This window comes from Lepus europaeus, chromosome 5 (assembly GCF_033115175.1).
Source record: "Lepus europaeus isolate LE1 chromosome 5, mLepTim1.pri, whole genome shotgun sequence".
In the NCBI taxonomy this organism is placed as follows: Eukaryota; Metazoa; Chordata; class Mammalia; order Lagomorpha; family Leporidae; genus Lepus; species Lepus europaeus.
The window spans coordinates 94,305,466-94,317,818 of NC_084831.1; the positions used below are offsets into that span (position 1 = coordinate 94,305,466).

At 41.1% G+C, this 12,353-nt stretch overlaps 1 protein-coding gene across 1 annotated transcript in view; it reads right to left on the reverse strand.

The window, feature by feature from the left end:
- The window catches only part of DBT (dihydrolipoamide branched chain transacylase E2), a 50,385-nt gene that overhangs the window by 15,114 nt on the left and 22,918 nt on the right, over positions 1-12,353 (reverse strand). The window contains exon 5 of the mRNA XM_062191823.1: positions 777-898. Within this exon, the coding sequence (XP_062047807.1) occupies positions 777-898 (122 nt within the window). The remainder of the gene's footprint in view (positions 1-776; positions 899-12,353) is intronic.

The window sequence follows — 12,353 nt, forward strand, 5'->3', positions numbered from 1 at the left end:
ATCCAGCACCCCAACTGGGACTAGAACCTGGTGTGCCAGCGCAGCAGGCAGAAGATTAGCCTATTGAGCCGCAGCACCGGCCTCCCTTATTCTCTTTACAGGTTTTCAGTCCATTAAATCAATCATATGCATTCAAATTCCTGTCTCAAGATGTGTGCTTCTAGGGTATTTTACCCTATCCATTGGTATTTACAGGTGCTCCATAAATGATGGTTTTTTTGTTTGTTTGTTTTTTGACAGGCAGAGTGGACAGTGAGAGAGAGAGACAGAGAGAAAGGTCTTCCTTTGCTGTTGGTTCACCCTCCAATGGCCTCCGTGGCCGACGCACTGTGGCCAGCGCACCGCGCTGATCCAAAGGCAGGAACCAGGTGCTTATCCTGGTCTCCCATGGGGTGCAGGGCCCAAGCACTTGGGCCATCCTCCACTGCACTCCCGGGCCACAGCAGAGAGCTGGATTGGAAGAGGAGCAACCGGGACAGAATCCGGCGCCCCGACCAGGACTAGAACCCGGTGTGCCGGCGCCACAGGCAGAAGATTAGCCTAGTGAGCCGTGGCGCCAGCCTAATGATGGTTTTTAATAATAGAACTTCACTATTCAAATGTTAAGTTCATAACTTCTTCTCATTTCTCCCAACTAATTTCGTGCAACTAATTACTTTTCATTTACAGACATTTTCCTATTTCTTTAATCTGAACTTGAGTCATTTCATCATTTTTCCAGAGACTCAACTGTAGGTTTTCTACGTAATCTCAGACTTAACATTAAGAAAACTTACATTGTTTTCCATTGCAAGACGGCGAACTGCAGGAGTAGCCAGTGTTTTTTGACCCTTTATTTCTTGGTGTGTGTGTTCATCATGAGACACAGCTGGAGTTTCGACAACATCTTCTTCTGAATCTAACAAAATGGTGAAATTTGATTTGTCAAAAATGTTTTTAAAAATAAACAAAAAGCTTAGTAATATCTAAATAAATTAAACTTAGTTTTTGGTTTTTTTTTGTTTATAGCCAAAATGATTAATAGTAGACTACTTTAGAAGGGAAAAATATACAACTATCCAAAAGGTAGAGATGGGGGTAGAGGTATGTGCTAGTACATGACACTGTTGAAGTGTTAGTACCCAGCATATACTTTACTTCTGTCATGGAAGCTACAAGTCAAATGATGAGGTTTTTTTTTGTTTTTTGGTCATAATTCTTAAAACATGTATTTTGAACATTTTTCTAATAAAATACTTATATTTATAAATAGCATGAACTAAGACTCAAATGTGAGTTAAGTCATATGAAAGAAAAATATAAAATCTCTATGACAGTCCAAACACTTTCCAAAGATGCTAAAGCATTTGCTCTGTTTTAATAAGACTTAAGGAATGCTATGGCTAACACTAATTTGTTTTATATTCTAACAGCAGAGTTCCAGTACAAGAAAAATTACCTCAGACTATTAGTATCTATTAGTTTTTCAACACAGTCATATTATCACTGAGAAATATGCGTAGTTGCAATTTTTCTTTCATTTATTTATTTGAAAGGGAGGGAGGGAGGAAGGGAGAGAGATCGATCTCCCCCATCCACAGATTCACTCCCCCAAATACCTGCACCAGCCCAAACTGGGCCAGGAGCCAGCAACCCAATCTATGTCTCATACATGGGTGACTGGAACCCAAGGATTTGTGCCATCACCTGCTGTCCCCTACAATGTGCATTTGTAGGAATCTGGACTCATGAGCAACTCCAGGACTCAAACTCCAACACTCCATTATGGGATGTGGGCATCTCCAAATGGCATATGTACTGTGAATCAAAACCCATCTCCTATCATGTATTTAAAACATTTTTTGAGTATTTAAATGTAAAATTTGCTGTTAGGAGACCAATGACAAATAAGTGAATCCTTTCTGAATTGGTAAATTAAAGACCTACTTCTGAAAAGCAGCAGACAACTAGGTTTGCTTTGTCATTCAAGTTTAAGACAATAAACATCTTCTACTGCTGTAACTACTGAAAGATACTTACTCATTCTTCCTATACTAATCCATGAATTAGTCCAGTAGAGCTCTTAAAAATTTCTCTAGAAGTGAGAAAAAGGAAAAAAATGTATTGTGTGCCTATCATGTGTCAAAGATTGTGCTATACAGGCAATCTCAATTTACTCTTCACATCAACTGCATGTTATTATCCCCATTTTATAAACTTTTTAAAAATGAGGCTCAAGAGATAGATTGGCCCAGAAACACACACCTAAAAAGTCTGAGTTGAAATTCACTTCTAGGACTCTGCTGTTCCCATCAATTCATGCATGATAGTAGAAAATTTTCTTTCTGGCCATAATAGCTGGAATACAACTCCTAGGGTTCAAGTCTAATTCTATTAACTTTCAGAATCTATGTAGATTCTATATGTCTTTCAAAGTTATTGGGGAGATCAGCAAGAAAAGTTAGCAATAGGAATGAAAACTCAAAGGAAAATCAGTGCATTCAATTGTAGGATCCAAAATACTAATTTGGATAATATTCACTATGAAAAATGTAGAGTATCCAAATATATTACATTCCAAAATTTATATATTTCCAAAGATCGTGTAATGCATTGCTGTCTACCTCTCTGAAAAACATTTTGTTATGTATAACCTATGCAGTACTACTCTTGAGAACAGGACATAAATGAGTGATAAATTTACTTGTGAGGAGTCATTCATGTATGATGGTACTTCAAAAAGTTCATAAAAAATGAAGTTAAAGTTTATTTTTGTGCAAAAACTTGAAATTCATGCACATGAGGAGTCTCCAAAAAGTGGTTAGTGCATAGTATGAAAAAAGAATGCTTGGATTTCAAAAGTACTCTTTGCATCAAAATAAGCTTATCTTTTAACTGCATTTTCCACGAACTTTTTGAAGTACGCTCATTTTTGCAACAGTCATGTATGTTGATGGAAGAAAGCTCTCCTGAGTAATAAAAAATAAATAATGAGCTTACTACAATAGCACTTTATTTTCAAAATGTTTTTTGTATATATTTTTTCCTTTAATGATCACAAAAATATTGTGAATGCAGGGTAGAATTTTTTTAAATTTTTATTTATTTTATTTATTTTTATTTTTTTGACTGGCAGAGTGGATAGTGAGAGAGAGACAGAGAGAAAGGTCTTCCTTTGCTGTTGGTTCACCGCCCCAATGACCGGCCACCCCAATGACCGCGCTGATCCGAAGCCAGGAGCCAGGTGCTTCTTCCTGGTCTCCCATGGGGTGCAGGGCCCAAGCACTTGGGCCATCCTCCACTGCACTCCCGGGCCATAGCAGAAAGCTGGCCTGGAAGAGGGGCAACAGGGACAGAATCCGGCGCCCCGGGTGCGGGCGCCGCACGCAGAGGATTAGCCTAGTGAGCCACGGCGCAGGCCTGCAGGGCAGATTTTTCACAACTCTCCCCAGTTGCTGTGATTTCAGCAGTTCTTGCACTACACTCTAAAGCAGTATATGAGATTTTATCTTTGACAATTGGTTTTCAGTTAACGAATCAGAATACAGTTCTAAAAACTTTGTTTTTAAGAAAGAACAAAAAGAACTCTGGGAAGTAAGCGCTTTCAAAGCTCTTTTTCTTTTGAAGCCCATCAATTTAGCATTGCCATAAATTCCTCATGTGAAGCCAATGTACAGTAAAACCACATTAGCTCAGGCAACTAAATAAAGGATTGATTTGAATCAGAAAAAAGTCAATTATGAAATCCTAATTTTCTTTTCTTTTCTTTTTTTTTTTTGTAGACAGGCAGAGTTAGATGGAGAGAGACAGAGAGAAAGGTCTTCCTTCCATTGGTTCACCCCCCAAATGGCTGCCACAGGTCAGCATGCTGCGCTGACCCAAAGCCAGGAGCCAGGTGCTTCTCCTGGTCTCCCATGCAGGTGCAGGGCCCAAGCACTTGGGCCATCCTTCACTGCCTTCCCAGGCCACAGCAGAGAGCCGGACTGGAAGAGGAGCAACCGGGACAGAATCCAGCGTCCCAACTGAGACTAGAACCCCGGTTGCCGGCGCCACAGGAGGAGGATTAGCCTAGTGAGCTGCGGTGCCAGCCGAAATCCTAATTTTCTAACTATTTCTAAAAACTATATTAAGTAGCCCAATTAATTCACTTAACTGGAAGAAATTCTTTTGGGGAATGTGCTTTAAAATACCAACATATTCGGCCGGCGCCATGGCTTAACAGGCTAATCATCCACCTTGCGGCGCTGGCACACTGGGTTCTAGTCCCGGTCGGGGCACCGATCCTGTCCTGGTTGCCCCTCTTCCAGGCCAGCTCTCTGCTGTGGCCAGGGAGTGCAGTGGAGGATGGCCCAAGTGCTTGGGCCCTGCGCCCCATGGGAGACCAGGATAAGCACCTGGCTCCTGCCTTTGGATCAGCGCGGTGCGCCGGCCGCAGCGCGCCTACCGAGGCAGCCATTGGAGGGTGAACCAACGGCAAAAAGGAGGACCTTTGTCTCTCTCTCTCTCACTGTCTACTCTGCCTGTCAAAAAAAAAAAATTAAAAAAAAATACCAACATATTCTAATCTGTTTGGAAATCCTTTCTTCATAACATAGATTTGAGTGTAACTCTAGTTCCTAGCTGATCATAAATTGAGAACTGACGGCACCCAAACTAATGAGATGTCATTGTGTACATTTTTACCTCATCATGGAAACAACTAATCCAATCAATCCAATTTACAACTAGCTGTACAGAATTTTAAGCAGCTACAATTCCCAGGTATTGAACCATGCAACTTAGGCTATTTAAAGTAATTTAATTAAATGGCATGCTACATGCTTGGAACTGTTTTCTGATAAAGAGCGTTTCTTTAGCTCTAAAATGCTCTGTATTAATCCTGGTAAACAGCACTATAAACTCTGTGTTTATGAACTCTAAATTGTGTTGTTACAGCAGAATTTTATTTATGTGCAGTTCTAGAAATTCAGTCCCATTGTTCTAGATGCAGATTGGAACTGATACCTACTCTCTCTGGACTGAATTTTCAACATAATGAAGTGGTTAGGAGCATAGGCTTTATAATTAGGCAGAGCTAGGTCAAATTGTTGCTGCATCACTTAACAGCTATGTGACCATAGCAAGTTATTTAACTTCTCAGATTCTCAATGCTGCATGCATCAAATAATCTATAAAATTAAATGAGATAGTGCATATAATATTAGCCATCAACAATAGAAGTTGATGTTAAGGAGTAAATGCAGTATAACAGCAGAATATTATTTTTATCAAGTATCCCGTTAAAGCTTATGTCCCTCCCTTCTTTTCTTAGTATTCCCCCATGGTGGCAATACCTTTCAATTAGATGTGGTAACTTTCCTGTATATCTATTGCTAGGGCATCCTGGCAACTTAATCTCGCACACAGCTTTAGGTCCAGAGTACCTTAAACCATTGCTACACAGTCTCAGAATTAAAATCATGCACTTGCTTCACAGGAAAGGGATTTAGATTCTCAGCCAGATACTATTTTCTCTTCTTTTTACAAGGATGCCTCAAAAAGTTCATGGAAAAGTGCATTACAAAAACAACAACAACAACAACAACTATGCATGGATTTAAAAAAAAAAAAAACTTTGTACCAAAATAAACTTATTTTCTAATGTCATTTTTTGTGAACTTTTTGAAGCCCCTATGTATAGTCATCCCTCAGTATCTATGGGTGATTCATTTCTAGACCTGTCTCAGATCTCAAAATCTAAGATACTCAAGTCCTGCAGATAAAAGGATCCAGTATTTGCATATAAACTATGTATGTCCTCCCAGTATACTTTAAAGTATCTCTAGATTACTTATAATACCTAGTACAATGCAAGTAGGTTGTTATTCTATATTATTTATGGAGTAGAGACAAGAAAAACTTTGTAGGTTTTCAGTACTGACACAATTTTTTTTCAAATATGTTTGATTAGCAGTGGGTAGAATCATGCAAAATCCTACCGACATGGAAGGCAAACTACCTACAAACTCAGTTGTGTATCTTCTCAGAAACTGAGGAAGGAGTTTAATGGCCTGGTATAATCACAATGCTTAGATACTGAAAAGCAAAAACTCAGACATAGGACTGTGTCACTTATTGTATGACAGTGAATATTCATATCTTTGCATAATCAAAAGAAAGCTTTAGGAGTGTGCATTTTGTCTAGTGGTTAAGATGCCCATGTCCCATATCTAAGAGTTTGTGTTTGATACTTGGCTCCAGCTCCTGTTTCCAGATTCCTATAATGCAGACCCTGGAAAGCAGTGGTGAATACCCAAGTAATTGGGTTCCTGTCACCCATGTGGGAGACTTGGATTCAATTCCTTGGCTTCCAGCTTCAGCCCCAGCTGCTGTGGGCATTTGTGGATGGGAGCTCTCTCTCTCCCTCTCAAATAAAAATTTAAATGAACAAAAAGTCTAAAAGAAAGAAATAAAAGAAGATACACGCACACACACATACACAAAAAAAAATAAATAAAAGGAAAAATCTTCCATGTTCATGGATTGGAATAATCAATTATCATCAAAATGTCCATACTTCCAAAAGCAATTTACAGATTCAATCCAATTCCAATCAAAATACCAAGTACATTCTTCTCAGATCTAAAAAAAAAAGACACTGAAATTCATATGGAAATATAAGAGACCTCGAATAGGCTAAGCAATCTTATACAACAAAAACAAAGCTGGAGTCATCACAATACCAGACTTTAAGACTTACTAGAGGGCAATTATAATCAAAACAGCCTGGTGCTGGAACAAAAACAGACAGGGGGACCAATGGAATTGAATAGAAACTCCAGAAATCAATCCATGCATCTATAAGCAACTTATCTTTGACAAATGAGCTAAAATCAATCCGTGGAGCAAGGACAGTCTCTTCAACAAATGGTGCTGGGGAAACTGGATCTAAGTGGGCAGAAATATGAAGCAAGACCCCTACATTACACCTTATACGAAAATCCACACAAAATGGATCAAAGACCTAAATCTATGACTTGATACCATCAAATTATTAGAGAACATTGGGGAAACCCTGCAAGTAAAGACTTCTTAGAAAAGACTCCACAAGCACAGGCAATCAAAGCCAAAATTGACAAATGGGATTACATCAAATCAGAAGCTTCTTCACTGCAAAACACTCAGCAAACTGAAAAGGTAACCAACAGAATGGGAGAAAATGTTTACCAACTATATACCTGATAAAGGACTAATATCCAGAATCTATAAAGAGCTCAAGAAACTTAAAACCAAGAAAACAAACAATCTAGTTAAGAAATGGGAAAGGACATGAACAGGCACTTTAAAAAGAGGAATATCAAATGGCCAAAAGACACATGAAAAAATGCTCAGGATCACTACACATCCAGGAAACGTAAGTCAAAACCACAATGAGGTTTCACCTCACCACCATTAGAATGGCTTTCATACAGAAATCAACAAACAACAAATGCTGGCAAGGACATGGGGAAAAAGGTACACTAATCCACTGTTGGTGGGAAAGTAAAGTGGTACAGCTGCTATGGAAGACAGTATGGAGATACCTCAGAAATCTGAATATAGACCTACCATATGATCCAGTCATCCCACTCCTGGGAATTTACCCAAAGGAAATGAGATCAGCATAAGAAAGAGTTATCTGTGCCCCCATGTTTATTGCATGCTCAATTCACAATAGCTAAGAAATGCAATCAACCCAGATGTTCATCAACTGAAGACTGGATAAAGAAATTACAGTATATGTATACCATGGAATACTACATAGTGGTAAAATGAAATCTTGTTGTTTGCAACAAAATGGATGCAACTGGAAACCATTACACTTAGTGAAATAAGCCAGTCCTAAACAGATAAATACCATATATTCTCCCTGATCTGTGGTAACTAATACAGTATCTAAGAGGTAATCTATAGAAGTGAAACTGACACGTTGAGATGCAACGATTTTGAACAGCCCTTGTCTCAACTGTTGAGGAACAGTTTTTTTATTTATACTATCTGTTGAACTCTTAGTATAGGGTTAATCTTATGTGTATAAAGTTAATTGAAAATAGATCTTTGGAAAAAATAGGAATGGAAATAGGAGAGGGAGGAGGAGGAAGGGCGAGAGTGGGTGGAAGAGAGAGAGTGAGAGAGAGAGAGAGGGAAAGATGGTAAAATTAGTATCACTATTTGAAGTGCCTATTAAAGCAACCTCTTACTTTGAACATCAGTAAAGGGGAAGAATTAACATTTACTATCTTTGCTTTGGGAACTATATTTCAGAGTAGCTAAAAGCCTCAACAAATGAAAGTTCTACTTTACAGAATAATTCCAGCTAATAATGTTAAAAGTGAACAGAAGTCCAAATCATTATTCTACAATGACAAAAGGAATTATTGATTTAGAAAGGATCATCAAATGATATCATAAGCCATGTATATAGTGATGATTTAACACCAGGTTACCAAGGAAAACACGTACGTGTACAATGGGGGGTAAGTGCTTAAACTTAGCTTCACTGTGGCAGGTCATCAAACATTCTATGTATGAGGCAATATGAAGTACACAACATCACCCATGATGTATTCTAGCCAAAATGTTTAACTTGAATTCAACCTTTAGAACTTACTCCCACTTTACAGGAAACATAAGAACCAGAGGATTTTTAGCCGCATTTTTAAATACAGTTCCCAAAATACTCATCACTGAAAGACAGTACTAGGACATCTGTTTATTAACAAAATGAGGCAAAGTTCTTATGTTCCAATTAAAAAAAAAAAAAAAACTGTAGTAGAGAATGAGTTAGGTTAAAAGAGACAAGGGATGTAACAACCAGGTGCACATATGGTCCTGCATTGGATCCTAGTTTGAAAAAAACAATTTAAATTTCAAGGAAAAAAGAAGGGGGGCTGGGCCTGGAGTTGTGGTACAGTGGGTTAAGCCACTGCCACCTGTGAAGCTAGCATCTTCTGTGAGTCTTGGTTTGAGTCCCAGTGCCCTACTTCCCATCCAGTTCCCTGCTAATGTGTCTGGGAAAACAGCAGAAAATGGCCCAAGTACATGTGCCCATGCCACCCACATGGGAGACCAGGATGAAGCTCCTGGCTGCTGGCTTTGGCCTGGCCCAGTCTCAGCTGTTGCAGTCACCTGGGAAGTAAACCAGAAGATGGAAGATTCTCTGTCTCTCTGTCTCTGTCTCCCCCTCTCTCTGTAACTCTATCTTTTAAAAAAATCAAAAAAATCTTTTTTAAAAAATTCAAGGACATTTGGGGACAACTGTAGAAATTTAAATATGGCCTGGCAATCAGAGAAAATGAAAATGTACCATTAAGAAAACATACAAGCCGGCGCCGCGGCTCAGTAGGCTAATCCTCCGCCTTGCGGCGCCGGCACACCAGGTTCTAGTCCCGGTCTGGGCGCCAGATTCTGTCCCGGTTGCCCCTCTTCCAGGCCAGCTCTCTGCTGTGGCCAGGGAGTGCAGTGGAGGATGGCCCAAGTGCTTGGGCCCTGCACCCGCATCGGAGACCAGGATAAGCACCTGGCTCCTGCCATCGGATCAGCGCGGTGCACCGGCCGCAGCGCACCAGCCGCAGTGGCCATTGGAGGGTGAACCAACGGCAAAAGGAAGACCTTTCTCTCTGTCTCTCTCTCTCTCACTGTCCACTCTGCCTGTCCAAAAAAACAAAACAAAACAAAACAAAACAAAACAAAACAAAAACATATAGATTAGACTATAGAATATATAATACTTATATATGTAAATATGTTCTAGGGAAATGTCTGGAATTACCCACTTAAATGCTTTCTGGTAGTAAGAATATATGTTTAAGATTTATTTACTTATTTGAAAGGCAGAGTTACAGAGAGGCAGAAGCAGAGAGAGAGTGAGAAAGAGAGAAAGAGATGTCTTCCATCTACTGGTTCACTCCCCAGTTGGCCGCAACGGCCGATCCAAAGCCAGGAGCCAGGAGCCTCCTCTGGGTCTCCCATGTAGGGGCTGGGGCCCAAGGACTTGGGCCATCTTCTACTGCCTTCCCAGGCCATAGCAGAGATAAGAAGTGGAGAGGAAGTAGAGCAGCCAGGTCTCGAACCGGCGCCCAGATGGGATACCGGTGCTTCAGGCCAGGGTGTTGACCTGCTACACCACAGCACCAGCCCCTTTCCTCTGCTGCTTTTCCCAGGCCATTAGCAGGGAGCTGGATCAGAAGTGAAGAAGCCAGTACATAAATTGGCACTGATATGGGATGTTGATGTTGCAGGTGGCAGCTTTATCCACTATGCCACAGCATCAGCCCTGAAAAGACATTTTAGTGATATAATTCAGAAGTCTGAAAGGAATTACTGCAGTACTAGTAATTCTGTAGTACTAGTATTACAACCACCTCTTTCTCTGCCTCTCTCTCTGTGTAACTCTGACTTTCAAGTAAATAAATAAATCTTAAAAAAAAAAGCAGCAGAGGATGGCCCAAGTGCCTGGGCCCCTGCCACATTAAGGGACCTGGAAGAAGCTCCTGGCTTCTGCCCAGCCCAATGCTGGCTGTTGTGGTCAAACAGGGAGTAAATCAGTGGATAAAAGATATCTCTCTCTAGGGCTGGTGTTGTGGCATAGTGGGTAAAGCTGCCACCTTCAGTGCCAGCATCCTGTATCAGTGCCAATTCATGTTCCAGCTGCTCCACTTCCAATCCAGCTCTGTGCTATAGCCTGGGAAAGTGGTGGAAGATGGCCCACATGGGGGACCTGGAGGAGGCTCCTGGCTCCTGGCTTCAGATGGGCCCAGCTCCAGCCATGTGGCCATTTGGGGAGTGAAACAGTGGATAGAAGACCTCTCTCTCTCAGTTTCTGCCTCTGCCTCTCTGTAATTCTGCCTTTCAAATAAATAAATAAATAAATAAATCTTTTAAAAAATCTTTCTCTCTGACTTTCAAAATAAATATGTAAATCTTAAAAATAAAGAAAAGGAAAAGAACTCTTTTTCTTGGCACTTCTCAGAAGCCAGTCTAGAATCCAGCCACAGAATTTCTTTCTCCTCCAATCCTGTTATCAAAGCTGTTTCCTAGATGACTGAAGTGCTCTGAAGTATCTGCTCAGCATATTGATTTCCCTTTGCAACATTTTTGTAACAAATTCCCTTTGCAATAACATCTACTATTTCTTTTCTTTTCTTTTCTTTTTTTTTTTTTTTTTTGACAGGCAGAGTGGACAGTGAGAGAGAGAGACAGAGAGAAAGGTCTTCCTTTGCCGTTGGTTCACCCTCCAATGGCCGCCGCGGTAACGCGCTGCGACCGGCGCACCGCGCTGATCCGATGGCAGGAGCCAGGTGCTTCTCCTGGTCTCCCATGGGGTGCAGGACCCAAGGACTTGGGCCATCCTCCACTGCACTCCTATTTCTAAATCCCATGGCTACTGCCGCTTTCTGAATGCTGTGCTTTCTTCCCTCTTGTTCAATTTCCCTTCTGACTCTTTTCTATGTCTCTTGAAGAAGTCTGGCTTTCATAATAATCACCAACAATTGCAGTATTTAAAAAAACCAGTAGTGTTCTCTCTGTCTCTCTCTCTCTCACTGTCCACTCTGCCTGTCAAAAAATTTAAAAAAAAATCAATAATTAAAAAAAAAAATCAGTGGTGAATTGAGGAACCCTATTAGGTTAGATTTAATCTTTGCATACTCTAATTTTTCTTTCTGAGAGATCAGTATTTAGGACCTGCTTCTGAATTCCTGAGAAGTTGTTTCCTTGAACACTAAGGTAGATTTTTCCAATGGCTGGAATGAAGTCTTGCTTTACCTGCCTTTTATTTTTTTTTTAAAGATTTATTTGTTTATTTGAAAGGCAGAGTTACAAAGAGGCAGAGGCAGAGAGACAGAGACAGAGAGAGAGGTCCTCCATCCGCCAGCTCACTCCCCAGATGGCCACAATGGCCAGAGCTGTGCTGATTGGAAGCCAGAAGCCAGGAACCTGGAGCTTCTTCCAGGTCTCCCATGCGGGTGCAGGGGCCTGAGGACGTGGGCCATCTTCCACTGCTTTCCCAGGCCACAACAGAGAGCTGGATTGGAAGTTGACAGGCGGGACTGGAACCAGTGCCCATACGGGATGCCGGCACTGCAGGCCGTGGACTTACCTGCTACACCACAGTGCTGGCCCCAGCTATACCTGTTTTTAACATAATAACTGGGGCTAGCAGGGAATAGCCCAGGAAAGCCACCACCTGCGATGCTGGCATCCCTTATGGCCTCTGGTTCAAGTCCCAGCTGCTCTACTTCTGATCCAGCTCCCTGCTAATGGCCTGGGAAAGGAGCAGAAGTTAGTGCAAGGGCTTAGGCCTCTGCCATCCACTTGGGAGACCTGGAAGAAGCTCTTGGCTCCTGGCTTTGGCC